This window comes from Sorex araneus, chromosome 11, assembly GCF_027595985.1.
Source record: "Sorex araneus isolate mSorAra2 chromosome 11, mSorAra2.pri, whole genome shotgun sequence".
In the NCBI taxonomy this organism is placed as follows: Eukaryota; Metazoa; Chordata; class Mammalia; order Eulipotyphla; family Soricidae; genus Sorex; species Sorex araneus.
Genome location: NC_073312.1, coordinates 11053843 through 11073366, shown reverse-complemented (window position 1 = coordinate 11073366; position 19524 = coordinate 11053843). Strand labels below are relative to the sequence as shown.

Here is a 19524-nt window from a genome sequence, read left to right as displayed (position 1 = left end):
GCTGGAAGAGGCCACGAAAGCTGTTCCTGTGACTCTTCAGAGTGTATAGTCCTGCTTGTTTTTCAACTCTTGCCCGCCCAAAGAGGAGAAGTGATGTAAGTTACGAAGTCTGTGGTCCTGGTTCCAGCAGCCCAGGAAGCAGTGGTGCCCAGAACCTTCCCTCTGGCCAGCTCTCACACTTCCTCCCTGCCTGCAGGCCCTGCCTCCTCCTCTGGAGGCCCTCTGACCTCTGGCTGATCCCCGAATTTATGATGATGGAGACCACATGAGTACTACGTAGATAAAGAACCCTGCTGAGTCTTCCTTTTTTGCAACAGTTTGTTACAAAATTTCCCAAGATAGAGCAACATTGAAAGAATTTGACAAAAGACATTCATATATTCCCAGTGCCTATGTTAGCCCCTAACATGGTACATATTTGACCAATCACTTATTTACTTACCCATTTACCCTCATCTCTCTTTACCTATCAAGAAATATTGTTGTACCTTTATTGCAAACCACAACACCTAATCAGAGAGAGAGAACGAAAGGGAATACCCTGCCATAGTGGCAGTGTGGGGTGGGGGGAGACGGGACTGGGGAGGGCGGGAGGGATGCTGGGTTTACTGGTGGTAGAGAATGGGCACTGGTGAAGGGATGGGCTCTCGAAATCTGTATGGGGGAAACATGAGCACAAAAATGTATAAATCTGTAACTGTACCCTCATGCTGACTCACTAATTAAAAATAAATAAAGTATAAAATAATAATAAAAATTTAAAAAAAGAAATATTGTTGTTTTCTGTATTCATTTCAAATTAAACTGCAGTCATCGGCGTGCTTGCCCCTAGATTATTCTTCAGTGCTCACCTCATTAACCGGAGGTCAATATTTGTTTACAGACATTTTTGTTTATAGGGTCAAATTTACATACAGTGAAATGCACTTTTTTTAAACTAAATTGCTATGAGATACATAGCACAGTTACAAAGCTGTTCATATTGGGGTTCAGACATCTACTGTTCCCAACACCCATCGTTCTACCAGTGTACACTTCCTACCACCAATGACCCCAGTTTTCCTCTCTCCATACCCCCACCCAGCCTATCTCTGTCTCTTTATCAGGTTCTCTCTCTCTCCTCTCTCTCTCTCTCTCTCTCTCTCTCTCTCTCTCTCTCTCTCTCTCTCTCTCTCTCTCTCTCTCTCTCTCTCTCTCTCTCTCCCACACACACATACTTTTGGTCAAATGCACATTTGGAGAGGAGATTGGGCCACGCCTGGCAGTGTTCAAGAACTACTCTTGAATTCTTGATTCTGTGTTCAGGGTCACCCCTACTGGGACACCTGGGGCACGTGCAGTTCCAGGGATCTAACCAGGGTGGGCCAGATGCAACCCAAGTACCTTAATGCCTATACTCCCTCTACAAACCTGAAATGCACATTTTGAAGTGTACTATCTTTGAATTTTGACAAATGCATATACCTGTAGAGGTCAAACTCCTATTAGAAATAGAACACCATTATTCCAGTTTTCTATTGCCCCTTCCAAGTCAATTCTGGTCTTCTTTCCCCAGAGGTAGCAATACTCTGAGTTAAGTCCATCAAAGGTCTGTGTAGGGTTCTCTATAAGTAGAATTTACAGAGTGTCAGCTTCTGTGAGAGGCTCTTTTCACTCAGCACACTTCAGAGATCGGTTCATAATTGTGTGTCAACATGTTGCTGAACTGTGAGCTGTACTCTTTTCTGTGTATTCTGCAAAGCTGCTCTTTCCTCCTGCCTGTGGACACCTGGTTGCTTTCGGTTGGGGGCCCCATTAAAACCACTGTGACAATGCACACATATTGCATCTTGTTGGACCCAAACTTTCATGTCTTCAGGGGTATCTGGAAACTCCTGCCTGATCACAACTTGATCATGACCCACTGGCGAACTGCTCCATCTCCTGGCCCCTCTGAAATGACTGTGTGATATAGTGGTGGAGAATTCACACTGGGTCATATGTCTAGGTCTAAACTCATATCTTGTCTTCCCCTTTCTGAGAGACAATATGCAATGTGCAATCACTTTTTATTTTTCCTTTATTTGGGGGTCACAATGGCATCAGTTCTTATGGGTCTCGGGGAACTACATGCTGTGCTAGAGATTGAACTGGGTCAGCCACATGTATGGCAAGACCCTTATCCCCTCTACTATTTCTCTAGCTCCAACATGCAATCACTTTTCCCTCTCTTTCAGCATCTGAACTTTTTTTAAAGAGGCTAAGAGTGATAGGAAATGATTGTGAGGATTTTACAGGTAGATTCTCAGGAAAAAGAGACTGAATATATTTGGAGCACTTGCTGATGGGCCAAACACAGGCCACATCTGGAAACAGGAACCTTCTTTGTCCCTTTTTCTAGCTAAACACCATAGACAGAGCACAGACTTCATTCTGGATAAAATGGACACCATTTCTCTGCTCCATAAATAAACTCAACGACATTTTAGGAATCCTGGAACAAGTCTAATCTTTGCTGCCTAGATTTTTAAAGACCCGAGAAGACCATCACTCAAGGCTATCTAAGATATTGACCTGGAGTGATAGTACAGCAGGTAGGGAATTTGCTTTGCATACAGCCAAGCCGGGTTTGATCCCCAGGACCCCATATAGTCCCTTGAACCTACCATAAGTGATCCCTGAGTGTAGGACCGGGAACACCACTAGGTATATCTCTCCTGACATCCCCCCCCCAAAAGGTATCTAAAATATGAAGCCAGGTTGATTTGTGTTTAGTTTTGTTTTATTTTTAACTGCTGGATTTTCATCAATTCTAGGGTGAAACATCCATTGTATTGATCAGGAACAATGGTTGGCTGATTGAGAGTTCAGGAGTGGCAAAAGGATTAATAAAATGAGTCATTAAAAAAGGGAAAATGCAGCAACTAATACTATTCATTTAGTAGACAAAGTATTTCCAGTAGGAGCATGTTTCAGAGACAAAAAGACAAAGTTTCAGCAATCAACAGAGGTAAAGGAGCTACTAGTTGGCCCTATAAAATTGTAGTCCAGAATGTGTTTGGTTCACTGTTTTCACAAGGTGCCATAAACATGGCATCAGGCTTGTCTCTGTCTCAACCCCCATTCAGCCAGTTCTACTCCACCTGCCATCTGGGTCTACTCATTCTTGCCCAGTCAGATGTTCCTTCTTCAACACGTCGCAAGCTCTGCTTTTCCAGTAGCCTTTCCTCTTTCCTAGGTCCTCTGCCCCCTAAAAGAAGGACTATACCCACAAGACACTGTCTCATGAGTCTTGGGTCATTAGTAGAATCAATTATTGGAAGAGACCATGTCTTCTATCTCCGTGCCCTTCTTCATGCCTTACATAAAGCTGAGCAAGTCAAAGTGTGTTGTCCAAATAAATGTCCTGCTCTCCCAAACAAAAGGGAGAGAAACAGAATGGAGAAAGATTTTTGGACCCCAAAATGATTTAGCTCAACTCAACGTAGGTATTACATGACCAGAATTGTACTTTAAGAGAGGACTTAGAATGTCAAACATAAGTGTGGTGTGTGTTTACTAACACATATACACACACTCATCAGGGTTTCTGAAAGGAGAAAGGGTTTCTGATAGGTCTGAGATATATAAGTATAGATAAGTACTTTGAAACACAGGGCTCAATCTGGAGAAGTCAGACAGAGACAAAGAAAATGAGACAGAAATCTCTAGGGGTGATAAAAGTCAGGACAGGGAGGTCTTACCTAGTACCCTCTTGACTGGTGTATATAACTAGGGACCCTATGTCCTGCTGAGATACCTCACCCCTAGGATGCTCCAAGGGAAACAGAAATGAAAATAGTGTCAAGTCTCTCACCTAGAAGAATATTACAGTAAAGACTCTCCCACCAGTGAATGGAGCCTGCTCCCCTGAGTGCAGGCTAGCAGAGACTCCTTCCAAGTTACCCAGAAGAAAAGGAAGAGGAAAGTGGCTTCAGTGTGGAGAAACTTGGCAAACACTCCTTCAGCCAAGTGATGGAGATCAATAGCAATAGCTATAGATCATGCTGATAGCAGGTGTCTTTGAGATGATCTAATGCAAATAGTGCATTACCTCTTCGATCTTCCCCCCAGCACCCATAACTTCAGTCTAATCATGAAAAAAAAGAAACCTATCAGATTTCAAGGGCAAAGCATCCTACAGACATTCCTCAAAATACTAGTTTGCCTTAAAATTGCCAAGGTCATCAAAAAGAAGCAAAGTCTTGGAAACTGTCATAGCCAAAAGGAGGCTAAGGAGACATGACTCAATGGAAGGAGGGGAGGGAAGAGCTGGTCCTGGCTGTGATCCCAGAATAGAGAAAGTCATTAGGTAAAAAGCTAAAGGACTTCACTTAATAATAAGGTATCAATATTGGACCATTAATTGTAACCAATGTCCCTTACCAGTGTAAGGTGTTAGCAACAGGGGAAATGGACTGTAGAGCTTCACAATTTTTGAAAAGTCTGAAACTGATCTATAGACTAAAGTCTCTGAATTTAAATATAATCTCTTGACTCTAACCCTCACTAGCTATAGAATCATCACTAGGTAAAATCCACTCTGAGCCTCAGTTTACTCCTCTCAAATGGAAATAAGTACTGGCTATCATCCTTAAGAAGTCTGAGGTCCGGCTTGGTGAGAAAAGGGGGCCTGTCCTAAAGCCCAGAAAAGAGGAGTGCCTGGGCATCATTCTTGGGTATTATTATGCCAGTGGCAAAAAGTAAACTGCTTTCCTTCATAGTAGCCATTTCAACGGAAGATTCTATAAGTTCTTCTGTTTACTGGTTTGGACATTAAGTAACACAAGTTATTGGAGGGAGGCTCAGGAACCTCACTCCAAAATGCATTCCTTGGGACTGGAGAGGGGACCTGGAAAGTCTTTGACAAGGAAAGACCCACCGCAGTTGACAGGGAAGCAGCTGCCTAGCAGGTCATAGAGAATGTGGAAGAGAGCATCTCAGAGAATGTGGAGGATGTGATTATTTAAATATGGTTATTCTTTGTATATGCCTCTATCTTTCTGCCTGTCTCTGTCTCTCACCTCTCCCCCTCTCCCTCCCTTCACCCCTCTCTCTTTCATGCACACACACACATGCACACAGGTACACACAAAGTGGAGAGAAGTAAGATTTGATGAGAACATCCTGTTAGTGCTGGAAAGATGAATATCTTCTCTATGTGACTTGAAATACTCTAGTGATGCTAAACAGCATGCTTAATGGCGTACACGCACAGTAACCACTAGCATACAGAAGGTCTGGTCAGGGAGCCCGCCACTTTATACTCTAAAAATGCTACTGCATTTTTCTCATTTACTAGTTAACCATCAGATGACAACTTGGATATTTTGCCTGGAAATGATAACAATTCATTTTAATGCATTCATCCATACTCATAAAGAAAACAATATTTCATAATATATAACCTGGCGACCATAATTCATGGCTAAAGGACCGGGATTTTACAATAGATGGACTCTCAAAAGTAGTTGGGGAAACCTCAGATCCAGCCTCAACACTTTAACCAGTAAGTCTGAAATATGCAAAAGAGCTCAAGTCAAGCACATTACAAATAGCAGGGGTCCCTGTCACCACAAGCCCACCCCAGCAATTAACAGGCTTGACTATGCTGCCAGAAAGCAAACGGTGATTTATTGTTCTCTTCAAATTAGTAAAAGCAATGCCATCCATTGTGAATTCCAACATTAATCCATTCAGGAAAGAGCTGAGGTTTTGAAATGGCTCGGGGAACAGGTTACTCTCCTAAAACCACATTTTTTTTCCATTTTAATTCTCAGTCACCAGGGAAGTCTCTGCTTGCACCTGAGTCCTGTAGAGAAATGTTAAAATAGGTAGCACGGGGTATTTTTGTATTCTATAAACTTCCGGTCCACTTTAATACCTCTCAAAGCGCAGCAACAGCAGGAAGCGACAGTGTGTCAGAGAACTCAAGTAAGTCTCCATTCTACAGACCAAAAAACTGAGTCTATGGGGCAAGTCCTGGCCCCAAGAATCTGCAAAGGAGTAAAAGTAACCCTCCTGGGAGCCACAGTGAAGTCTCCTAAGCATATTAATTAGCAGTAGCTCATTAACATATGTGTCAATGACTGGCATCAGTAACATTATGAGAAACATCACTAATGTGTTTATAAATAATGTGTATAGGAATGTTATGCATCTGATTTTTCTGTACATATATGTGCTTATATTGAATAAAGCATGTTTTTAAAATCTGAAGACATTTACAGAGAACCATCATTTACAAGCCTTACAAAGAGGAGGTATAAATCATGAGCACAAGATCCCCCAGGAAAAAGAGCAGAAAATGGGAACTCTGAAAGCAAGCTGTCTGAACAGGGCTGCCCCGTGGCACTGCCCAGAACAGTCAAGATCTGCTTACAGGAATGGTAAGGGACCCCTCTCCACCGGGCCTGGGTTTGCTCATTCTCATCCCTAGCCCTGGCCTCAACTCCCATGCATGCTTCTTGTGTGTTTTCCCAACATCCTGGCTAGGGGGGTCGAAGGTAAATATGGCCAAGTCACTCCTGCTAAATGTCCACTCCAATCCCGCCTTCTTCTCCTTGAATGTTTCACTGGCTTGTTCACTGGCACTCCTGGTCCTGGGGTCCTGGGGTGCTCCATCTAACAGATTTCTCCTATGAGTCCACCAGATGGTCTAACAGCTGCCCTTCATGCTGCTCACTAGCCACCCCATCTACAGCGGGCCCACAGTCTACAGCATCTGCCTCTGACATGGTCTGTCTCCATCACAGCACCCTTCTTGGAACCGATTTGCACGCTTAGCCCCAGATGTGTCCCACACTAAACTGAACTCAAAGTTCTGTGAGAACTACAGCCTCTGCTCCCTTCCTTGTTCTTCTTCTCACAGCCTAGAATACTCTGGGCCCCACATGTAGCTCCAGTGAAATAAACAGTATTTAAGAGGATCAAAAAGTACTTGAGTGGGAAGTAAAATCTCTCTAATAGCAAGATCCCAACTCCAGGTGAGGAACAAGGGGGAGGAAACGCGGTGTCTCGGGCACTGCCTGGGTCTGTGAAGTGCTTCAGAGCACGGAGTAGCGCAGAGAATTAACTCTGTGGTGAAATCGATAGACTGTGTCCTCTTAGGCTTCCAGACGCCCTGCCGAGTGGTCCTGCTCTGATTTCTTAGCCACTCGTTTGGTTTCTGTTCGATTTCAGAACCAAGGCTGAGCCTCCGGATGAACATTCCAAAGGTGCTTCAGTAACTTTAAATGAGGCATGTATGTAAATGCATCCGTGTATATGCGCGTGCGTCAGTGTGTGTATATGCATGTGTATCTGTGTGTGTGGCCGTGATGTTATTTTTAAACCACAGGTATATAAGCGCTTAAAAACTCGAGATCATAGACGTGGTTGCACAGGTGCCACTTTCAATTGCATTTGATGTTGTGAAGAGCATGTCTATGGGACTTTAGAATTTCAGAGCGTCATATAGAAACTCATGAGTGCTGGGGAAAACAGAGAACGGGGCTCACTGAAAATGCTTCCCGGTAGCCCAGGGCACTCGAACCTATGGAAGGCCTGGCTGGGACTTGTTGTTCCTGGACAATTCCCCAACCCTGGGGTCTGAGGACCACATGACATGAAGGCACCAGAACAAGCTATCAAACACAGGAAGTAGGGTGCCAACAGCCTCTGTGTGCACATACCATGCCCACAGTGGAGCCAGGCCCAGTGGTGGCTTGTTCCACTGTCACCTTCTGATAATAAGATTGATCTGTTGCTGAATAAAAGATAATGCAATCCTGAGGAAATAAGTTATTTCCTTGGAGAATCTGTGATGTCAGCGTGACAAGTCAATTCCCATCTTTTGTCTACCAAGATGGCCAACAAACTCCAACTATGCGTGGACCCCCTCAGGCAAAGAGGCCTCACAACTCCTGCTAGAATCACCCACTGGCAAGGAAATTGCTCCCCAGTTGCTCTTGTGCCTCAGTCACGCCCAAGCCAGAAGAACCTGGGGGTCCAGAGTGGGGCCAGGGGGTCACCACTATTCAGTGTTGACCCTTGATGGTGAGATTCAGAGATAAGCCCCTGGCTCTGCTCATTTGGAGTCAGTGGGTTACTTTACATTCAAGCACAATTCTCAGCCCTTTTGTCTCAGATGGATGGTACAAGGCTGGTGATGTTTAAAGCATAGAAAAAGGGGGACGAGAAGTCAGAAAAATAGTATAGCAAGTCAGACACTTATCCTGCATATGGACAATTTGAGTTCTACCCCAGGACCAACCCAGTTTCCACCTCTGGCATCCCATATGCGCCCCCCAAAACCTGGCAGAAATGATCCCTAAACACTGAGGCAGGAATTAGCCCTTAACACAGCCAAGTGTGCCCCCTACACACACATACTAAGAGTGGATAAAGTCCTGATTTAAAGTGGTAAAGTGAAATTTATCAGCTACACAGGTGGGGTGGGGGGGCTGGGGGGGTGGGGGGCGGGGGGAGGTTTCCTGTGATTCTTGGTGGTGGAATATGTGCACTGGTGAAGGGATGGGTGTTCGAGCATTGTGTAACTGATACTTAAGCCTGAAAGCTTTGTAACTTTCCACATGGTGATTCAATAAAAAATTAAATTAAATTAAATTTAAAAAATAAAGCAGTTTCCCCAAAGGAGCAATGGGCAGAGGGGCAGTAGTAGTCTGAGATACACTGGTGGGGGTGGGGGGAAGGGGAGCCACAGGCTTATTCTATTTTTTCCCCAAAGAGGGTAGATTTCTGTGCTAGAGAGACAGTATAGCAGGTAAGGCCCTGGCCTTGTATACAGCCGATGCAGATTAGGGTTCATCCACACCACCGCCTATGAGTCCCCCAGCACTGCCAGAAGTGATCCCTGAGCACAGAACCGGGAATAAGCCCCAGACACGGCCCAAATCCTACTCTCTCCTAACAAAGGTAAACACCTTAAGGGGCGCGGGGGAGGGCAATGAATACTTTTGATCCTTTTTTTTTTCTGGAAAGGGATAGTAGGAAATTTAAGTTTAGGGCCTCAGATTTAGCCCCCATAAGACTCAGAGCTATTTAGCCTGGGTCTGACAGCTGTCACCTGAACGTGTGACAAGCCTTCATTCCAGAGGCAGCGCATGGCCAGAAGCAAAGGTAGGAAGGCAGTCCCGGCTGGTGTTCTTCCACCATCATTTCACAGGACTTCTCTCCCCAGGAGACGAAAAAGGTCACGGCCACGTAAATAATTCACCAGAGCCAGTTCAATTCTCTGCACCTGAAATCCTGGGACAATCCTATCGAGCCCCCCGCCACGGGCCAGGCAGGAGACTGACTGATCTCGTCTCTACAAGAGGCTGCCAAACCCCACTAGCCAGTGATGTGCAGATGATTCGAACTTTTGCTCTGCCTCTGATTGCGACTGACAGGCAAATCCCGTCCATCAGAAGTATGACTGATCTTCAGAGCAGGCAAACTTGACATCAGCTGTCTGAGAAGCCATTTTGCTTATCGACTGCAGCCAGTAGGCATGCTCAGGACCGGGTGGAGAAAAGCCTTTTCTCAACTAAATCATCAGCCCCTGAAGACGCCAGGGAAACTCCCCAGGCCCCGGTGCTTTATGCCTCCAGTGGAAACATGTAATTCAGCACTGGGTGGTGCTTGCGGTCAAATTTGTAGGAATTCTAAACCCCTCCTCTCAGAGCGTGCCTTGGCACCGCCAATGTGTCCCGGCCGAGCAGGGCAAGGGGCTCTGACGGCTGCACTCTCCTTAGGGCGATAGCCAGGCACCTCTCCCATTCTGTTCGTCTTAGTCTCTGGCCAAATGGAACTTATTACTTAAAGCTGGTTGGGAGGCATGAATTATTTATAGAAGTCGGTCTATGCCTCCAGACTCTGAAAAGACAATGCAACAGTCCTCTCGCTGGGGCCCCCCACTGTACCGCTTCGATCCGCCAGTGCAGACGCCGCGAGGCTGGGGTGGAACCGGGGTGAACACAGCGGAACTGCACGGCAATTCAGAAGCGATTTGGGGGGTCTTGGACGTCTTTTCACACGGATCGGTAAGAATCCAAGCTGGGATCAGCACGGCCAAGGGTGGACAGGGCCATGCGGGAGCCACACACATTCCCCGGCCGCATGAGGCTGGGCCAGGAGCCAGACAGAAACAACACCTTCCCCTGTGCACCAGGAGGGACTCGCCTCTGCCCGCGTGTTCCAGGATGGACACATCTCACTTCCACTTCCACATGTACCAGGGTGGACACTGGACACTCCCCCTTTCCACGTGTACCTGGACATGCCCCCTTCCCAGGTGTATCTGGACATGCCCCTTCCCGCCTGTACCAGGAAGGACACGCCCCCCTTCCCACGCGTACCAGGAAGGGCACAGCCCCCTTCGCACGTGCACCAAGCCAAACCTGCCCCCTTCCATGTGTCCTGCAGGTTCTCCCAGCCTCAACAACAAGGTTCTCTCCGTGCCCCAGGGCAGAGGCTCGTGCAGGCTGAGTGGAAGGCCAGCCTCAGCCAAAGAGGTCCCCCGGGAACACATAGCAGAATTATCCAACAAGACAGACCCGACCCCACACCCCACTATTTTCCAGCTCTGCCTCAGTCAGACAGGAGCCCAGTTCAGGGCAGGGGGGCACATCTGGGTTAATGGTGTCATGCCTTTTCGGAAAACCACCCACACCACCCTGAATGCCACATGTTAGCTGGGTAAGATGACGCACCACATGGTAATAGCCAACGGAGCCCGGATGAAGCAACAGCTGGGGTCATCCGCACACCCTCCTTCCTGACACCTGTTCTCAGGAGGCTCACAAGCTCCACAGCCCCCCTGTTCCCTGGAAGGGGCCTAGTCATGTCCCCCACCCCACCTCTAACCCAGTGTCCCCACCCAAAAGCAATAAGGAAGCCCATAAGCCTCTGCGTGGACAGCTCTCAGTTCCCAAGAGAGCAAGGTGGAAGGAAGAGCAGGAAAGGAAGAGGTGGCAGGCTTACCTTGCTGGAAAACATCTGCCAGGAGGGAAGAAGCAAAAGGGAGAGAGAAAATAAAACAATAGATTAATAGTGATGTCAACAATCCTGAGGCAAAACCCCACAGCTGACAAGCTGGCTTTGCTCGGACTCTTCTTACGATATGTCCCTGAACGCGGAGACAGTGGTTGGAACTAAGCTGCCAGGGTTTACATCCAGATGTACGACTCTGTGGCTTACTGTTCCCTAAACCACATCTAAAAAGTGCTAGAAAGATGAGAGGCTATGTCTGCTGTCTTACCTTTTGATTTTTATTGTAACACTGTGCTTCTAACACACTAGTTTCAAGGCATCAAAGTTCCCGACACCAATCCCACCACCAGTGTGACCTTCCCTCAACCAGTTTCCTCAGCTTTCCACCCACCACTCTAGCCTGCCCCCTTACTAGGTGCAGACAAACTTACTTCACATTGTTTGTTCTAAAGCAAAAGCACATGGGATTACCAAAACACAGAACAATAGAAGTCAATTTGTGATCACTGTTATATCTCACAATATGTGTTCTTAATGGAATCACTGAGGATTCGCTGGGCTGGTTAGTACTAGTTACGCCTTCTGTGTTACTGCTTAGGATTACTGAGCGTGATGGTCACTATGCAAGTTTCCCATTAGGTTGGCTATGATTCTACTGGGCTGACAGTACTATGAAATTTGGAGCGATGGAACTGGAATGATTTGGTGGCTTAGCACTTTGATGAGGTTCAGTTGTGGAGTTGGGTAGGGCTGCTGTGCCTTCAGGCAGAGGAGGGACTCTGCCTTCTTCCATTCTGAGAAGGTTCCAGAGTCATCAGCTGGGACCTGTCTATCTGAAAAGATTCAGTGGCACCATGGTTTTCTCTTTCAAGATTCGTTGTGAGCTGTTTTTCTGCCAGAGTTTCAATTTATATAAGCGTAGAAGCAATCAGGCTAATTTTATAATTTGCACATCATCCATCTGGGTTTAATCCTGGCACCACACCCCCATGTCCTGGTAGAATATCCCTGATCACAGATTCAGGAGTAAGTCCTGAGCACCCAAACCAAACAAGACAGGATTTAGGTACCCAAACCCGGGAGAGCCGCTGAGAGATTATGTCTTATGTTTTAGGGGCATTTAAAACATACAAAAACTAGGAAACATACAAAATACACATTTGAAATATTCTTGCAACCAGTGGATAAATTTAGGGTTATTCCTCTGGCTACAGAGGTGGGGAAACTAAGGCTGCAAGGGAAGTTACTCCTTCCAGACTGCAGAGAAGTAAGCAAGGGCTGCTCTGGGAAGTTCCCCAGACCATCTTTCTACACACACCTGAGATGTCTGACCTCATCTCAAACGTGACAAATATCAACAGTAGCAGCAGACACAAAAGGAGAAATGAGGGACAGACCACAAATGTACTAGTGTTCACCTGTTTAAATCATACAAGCAAATGGTTAATATGAGTATTCCACGTATAAGCCTTTGTGCTGAGTTCCTGCATCAAAATCTGTTAAAAGGTGAGGAATATAGTAATATTCTAGCAAAAACTTGAGAGGCTATTATATACTTTGCACACAATCTGGAATTGAGAAACACATGTCTACCAATTCCATGTAAGGAAAAGTGGTCACAGGGGCTAGGTGGGCAGCTCAGGGGTCAGGGGTGGATGACTGGTACAGACAAGGCCTCAGATACTAACCACATTTTTTTAATACCATTGTATAGTCCCTTTAGTACCACCTTTGAAGTCCTTGCAGCCCATAGATCTGCTAGGCATAAGGTGTTCTGCATCACTGGTCCAAGCATTCAACCTCCTAGCCCATTGGCAAAATATCACCGGGAGCGGCCCCATGGGCCCTGGAACTAAAACAAAACAGAATAAGCAGTCACCAACACACACCCATTTTATGACTCCTAACTTCGTTCACTGGGTTGTGTCTCTTCCAGAACTAAGTGGATGGCAGGCAGAAATATGGGTTCTGGTGTCTTCTCTTCACAGCTGTGGTTGTGGGCATCATTCAAACAGGAGAAAGTCCTCAGCTATTCATTCTCCACTGTGTGATGATAACCAAATTCAATCCTGCACTCTGCGGTTGATGGATATTCGACTATTCTGAATCCAGCACCAGCAATTAGGAATTCCACTGACTCTTTTCACAGCTAGCTGACCGGGAACACAACCATATGCTAGGTGTCTTTTGAAGTCTCTCAAAAGACTTGGATGTGACCCACATGCGATCACCCAATCACCGCTGAAGTATGTGTATCTGTACATACTTCCTCATTCATGATATAAGAGAAGACAAGGAGAGGATAGACAGCACCAACCTGATGTGATCTGGGCTCTGCTTGGTGGGATTATTATAAATAGGTATGAAACTTGTAGAAGATGGGTTGAGCGTATGTATGAAAAAAATCAAGTCTTTGACCTTAGAATATCACTTCCGGAAATTTAGCATACATTCTTTGACCTAAGAGTATCAATTTCAGAATTTTATTCTAATGGTATTAGTAAAGAAGTCTACAGAGATGCTCATTATTGCATGCTGTGTTATGGCAAAATCATGATTCCTGCCTCTTAGTTGATAGTGGATCGAACCAAGAATAACATAGCCCGAGTAAAGGGTTATGTCACAGCCATTTTTATTGGTTATTCAAAGGCTGATTACTTTTGAGTAAAGATAATCCGACAGCAGCATGGTGCATAGATCATGAGCCCATCCCAGTATGCATGCATGAGGACATCTCTACAAAGGAGGCTTAGTGATAGCAGCCACAGAAATGCAGGTATATCGTTTCTAAGAGTCTGGGGTCATTTTCTAAATTTATGTGAGCATTTCTGTGTTATTTTCATTTTAACAGTGAATATGGCTTCCAGTTAGAATCTGAATTTTAAAAGTTAAGTTATTTATGGATAGATCTGGAAGTGATTATGCTAAATGAAATAGGTCAGGAAGTGAAAGACAATTACTTGGATGGTTTCACTCATATGTGGAATATGATTAACTAAATCAAACCAACTGGCAAAGAAACAAAACTCACTCCTAGACTCAATGAAAATGATGGTGGCTGCTGGAGGGAAAGAAGAAGGCAGTGAAAAGAAAGTATGAAAAGAGGGTGTTTTGTTGGAGAAATTGCTGGACTTTCAGTGGTGGGAATGCTATAAATTACACACATCCAGAGATGTAAAGCTACCCTCCCAAATTCTGTAATACTACGAGTGAATGATAATACAAGTGAAATAACAACATAATGTTTTCATCTTAAAAATTATATCATCAACATCAAATTTTGCTGCCAACTGTCCACTGAAAACATCAGTTCCTCTAGGATACAGAGAGCCAAGTTCCTTTAATAGTTGGGAAAAAAAAACATTTACCTGGTAGACCTGAAAAACTTTAAAAACAGAATACCTAGAATAATAGTTTTCATTCCACTGGGGCATATTTGAATCCCCCAAAAGAGGTATCATTCCCACAGAACATATATGCTCCAAGGGGTGTATCCCAGAATAGTATCTTTGTTACAGTTGGGACAGGCTACTGTTCCCAGGGAGTTGACTAAAACACTAGCTTTGCTCTCACACCCACTTTAAACCCAACTGGGATATAGGGGAGGGGCATTTTTTTTTATTGACTCACCATGAAATACACAGTTACGAAGTTGTTCATGGCTGGGTATCAATCATACAACGTTCCAACACCCGTTTCTCCACCAGTGTACATTTCCCACCACCAATGTTCCCAGTTTCCCTTCCGCCTACCCCCACCTCCACGCCAGCCTACCTCTATGGCAGAGACTTTCCTTCTTTCTCTCTATCCTCTCTCTCTTTCTCTCCCTCTTTCTCTTTCCCTCTCTCTCTCCTTCTCTCTTTTTCGTTTTGGGCACCATGGTTTGAAATACAGGTACTGAGAGGCTATTATACTTGTTCCTTTGCCTACTTTCAGCATGCAGTTCTTGTCCAGAGTGATCATTTCCAACTATCATTGTCACAGTGGTTCCTTCTCTATCCCAACCTCCTTCTCCCCCACTACCTGCAGCCAACCAAACCTCCTGGCCCTTCTTTCTGCTTTCCTTGGGTATTAAAAGGAAGGACATACAGATGCCATTATCAGAAAGCGCTGAATTCTCCTCTATGTACATGGTACTGAAGTCTCAGCAATTTTTCAGCAGTACAAATTCTGAGACACAAGTGTGTTGAAGACCACTCACCTCCCAGACCCTGGCCCTCTCCAAAGGTTGTGAGGACCATGAGTAGCCCCTAAAGCTAACTTTTATCCCCCTTAAATAGACCTCTTACATGTTGCTGCATAGAACGTCTGGTCTGAACAAACACACCTGGAGGACCTTCCTCTCAGTCTTCAAATATCACAGCCCCACTCTAGCCCATGGGTACACAGCATGTTATGGGTGTAGCCCATGAACTCTGGAGGATCAGAACCAAATGTCAAACTTTGTGGGTCCTCATCACTTGCCAGGCACCCACACCACAGCACGTGCAGAGGAAAGGGCAGAAGGGTAGGGTGGGTGTCTATCCAGTCTCATATGGTCCAAATTTCTCATTTCACAGATGAGAAAACTGAGTCTTGCAGAAGAAGAGCTGTTTCCCAAGGCCGCAACATTAAAATTGAGCAGGGATGACTTGAGATTCATTTAACCTTAATGAAGCTCAAAAATTCATCCCTATTATTAGCAAAGTACAAATTAGAGATTTATCATTCCCTCTAATGAATACAGACCAAAATTTCCAACCTTGAAAACATCAGGGAAATAAGATTAGGCTTTCAAATACGGATCCAGTCCCGACATCCGTCCAGAATCCTCAACCTGCTCTCTGGGGGTTTGACAGGGAGCACTTCCTTAGAAATTTAGTGCTGATTTGAATCACTGGTAAGTATCAGTGGGCAGGGATTTAGTGACCTTATTCCTTTTAATTCCATTGTAGATTTCAGGCTTTGGCAGACAAATCTTTATAGAGTACTATCATTCTTTCCTAATCCAAAAAACTCTCTTGCTTTTTGTAGAAGGTACATTTGATTTTTTCAAAACCCTTTTTTTTCAGTTCCAATTCTATTTTGCACCTTTTTATTCCAATGTAAATTTGAATAAACACTGGTATAAATATTGCACCAATTTTGCACATGAGTTATCTTGTAATTTACACTCTAAGTTTACATTATTTTGGTCTGTGGCATAAATTATTCCATTCAGAGCATTATTTAGCTCTTTGCTTTGCTTTGTATAATACTAGCTTGGATGCCTTCTTGAAAATTTCACCTTTCCACACTGAAACAGACTCCAATAATCAATGAATGGAAGAATGGAAAATAAATGAGAAAATAGTAGATTCTGGAGTGTCTGAGTACATTTTACCAAAAAAACAAAATGGGAATTTTAAAGGATATTAACTATATAAAATAGCCTCACCATTTTTCCCTCTGTGTTCACCACCCCAGCTCCCACACAAGAGGCAACAGTCATTCTAGAAACCCAAGAGTCAGGGTCAGAGAGATAGTACTGCAGTTCACTTCTTTCTCTCCCTGGCACTACACACAGTCCCCTGAATACCACCAGTTGTGGTCCCACCCTTACCCCACCAAAACACAATCCAAGAGACTCAAATGTGGTATCTCTCACCTCCTTTCAGTCTAACCAACTCCCAAGATTTCTTTGGGAGCCCATTGCTTATTCTGTTGAAACTTGATTTTCCTCATGAATGACCTAACAACACCCACAGTGCGGTGCTGAGTACGTTACATTCGGCCATCTAAGCAAACACTGCGCCATGGGCTGTGGCAGAGAGTTCCTCTGAGGCCAGGCACCATGTTTTTGTGCTCTCCCAAGCATTGGTGACCACTGGAGTTTAGAACTGGGAGTCACCATCCTCACCACATTCAGGTTGAGTCCAAAGAACAGCAGGGACAAGCGTGCAGAGGAAATGAACTTCTTCAGAGACAGCTCGGCTCAAGCTTCCCCGGGGAACAAACCTCAAGCCCAGTCCTTCACAGGAACAAAGCAAGCCTGTTCTCCAGCCCACCCCCACTCCCGGGAGCCATCCTGGTCCTATAGATAGATGAAAGGGCATGTATAAGTTGGTGACTCAGATGTGGAAAAAGGAAAGTCAGAAGGAAGAGCTCAGAGTTGCCCTGCCTAGCCTCCAATGTCCAGTTTCTTCCATGAGAAATGACCACCCAGGAAATCTGCTTTCCTCTCCCACCGCCTCCCGGAGACTCATGCCCCTCCATCTTTAATGCACTAAATCCTCCAGAGACAGGGGTGGGGGATCAGAAAAAAAGGCTGGATTATTTATTATTATTATTAAGTTATGGCAATTAGGCTGGGTGATTCCTAAATGTTGCTGATTAAAAACTTACTTGAGTGTGACTCATCCACATGGTGAGTGTTTACCTCTATCAAGAATGACTTAACTATACTCGGGCAAAGCCCTCATTTGTGCCTGGGTTAATAATTAGCAGAGCCCAGAGACACACGGGTTAAGTGAATCCCATATGTATCTATTGCTTTGTTTTATGAGGAGACCTGGGTGGCAGTCTGATTGCTCATTCGGTTGGCTAGGAATAATTTACTATTTCAATTCCCAGTCCATAACTATGGTTAGAGAAACCCTCACTATTATTACAATATCACACTTAGCCCACACCCCGCAGCATTCAAGATATGCCAAACAGTAAAAGAGTGTGTGACTTCCGAAGGACTGGGGGAGGTGAAGTTACCAGTTCTCAAACAATGTAATCATACTACTCTCTCAATGTTGCTTTTTTTTCTAGGTTAAATTATATATGAGGGGAGTTTAGTTTCTTGAAAATGCATGCACTTAACTCCCTTTTAAGAAGTCTCACCTGGGGAGACAGCTGTCTTATGAGTCCTCCTGTGGTTTGAGCTACAGAAAGAAAATTCTCTTTCAAGTACAAGTGCTTTTACAGTAAAGCACTGTAAATTTTACTCGGACTCAACTAAGCAGGAGTATAGAGAGGGATGGAGGAACAACTGGGATGAACGCAGCTTCCCTGAACAGTGTCAGGTTGGCCATTAATCGACGTTCATTTCCAGATCAGCTGAACTCCCCTCTCTGCCTGATTTCAGCAACCAGCAAATTCTATACATGAGCATGAAGAGAAATTAGAATTCAGTCCATACTCTTCTTGACCCGTGGCGTATTTGATATGCCAAAACCAGTAACAACAAGTCTCACAATGGAGACATTACTGGTGCCCGCTCGAGCAAATCGATGAGCAACAGGAGGACAGTGACAGTGACAGTGACTCTTCTTGACATCTCTGAAAAGTGAATTCTTTCCTTTCTGGGTTAAAACACGGTTCTGCCCAGCAGCGCTTTGCTTTCGTCACCTGCCAGCACCCCAAAGTAGTTCTGCTTCTGATCCAGGAAGCCAGCTCCAAAACTGCCATCAGGCCCTCCTCCTCTCCCAAGTAGGACCTGGTGAAACGCTACTATCATCACTATGGCCACTGGGTTCCAATGGCCTAGAGTAACAGTCACACAGTGGAATCTGGGTCTTGGAGTCCCTTCTACAAAAGGGAAGTGGTAGACAGAAGGTCCTATCTTACTCAGGGAAAAAACTCCCTTACTGAGGACCAGCACGTCAGAAAATGTAATCATCATCCCAGAGCACAAGGACCTGGACGTCACATAGGCCTAGTCCTTCCCATTTGGGGATAATCTTAGTTTCTTCATTTGTGAAGGGGAAGGGTGGGGAGAGTGGTAACAGAAGTTATTGCTCAGATTCACACGGAGAACCAGGATCATATATGTCAAACTTGCAGATGTGGTTTACAGTACACACTTGATAAATGAAAGCTAAGGTTATTATAATAGTGGGCTGAGCCTTACATGCAGTCACAACCCTGTTCCTATCCCTGGAACCACATATGGTACTCCAAGCACTATCAGGAGAGATCCCTGAGCACAGACCCAGAGAAACCTCTGAGCACCACCAGTATGACCCCCAAATAACAACAACAAAAAGAAACAGATTGTTGTAATAATAAATATCAGAACAGGGAATTCAAGAGCTTAGGCCTTGAAGCTGTGGCTCGTCCCACACCTCACTGTAGACCTAGACAAACCAACCTCTCCAAGTCTTGCATCACTCATGAGCAACCTGCAGATCACAGCAATCATTTTTGGGCTAGCTCTTAGATTGCCACAGAGATTAAGAGACAATGTGGGTAAGAGTCCACATGAATGAGTACTCAGAAAGACTTTCTATAAACTCAAGGATTATTACCTTGCAAACATTTATTGATTTCCTATATTTGAAAAACCTCTGCAACTTGTGAAGGATAGAAAAGGTATCATAGGGGGAAAATCCATGAAAATAAAATGATCGTTTTAATTCCTTCTTGTTATCATATTGATACCTATCATTGAGAAGCTCTGAAGCAATTCTTAAATACTGCCTTATGAAGGAATGAGTTTGAATCTTTGATCAGAGGAGCAACAGTTTTATGTGTTCCAAATCCATGATCTGGGCTGGAGCAACAGTACAGCGGGTAGGGCATTTG

General features: G+C 44.8%; 1 protein-coding gene across 4 annotated transcripts in view; it reads right to left on the bottom strand.

The window, feature by feature from the left end:
* Nucleotides 1-19524, bottom strand: part of GFRA1 (GDNF family receptor alpha 1) — a 228461-nt gene that overhangs the window by 151701 nt on the left and 57236 nt on the right. For 3 of the 4 annotated variants that reach the window (XM_055119503.1, XM_055119502.1, XM_055119501.1), the window contains exon 5: nt 10984-10998. The exons of the other annotated variant lie outside the window; for it this stretch is intronic. In XM_055119503.1, coding sequence (XP_054975478.1) covers nt 10984-10998 — 15 coding nt within the window. The remainder of the gene's footprint in view (nt 1-10983; nt 10999-19524) is intronic. 4 annotated transcript variants of the gene reach the window in all.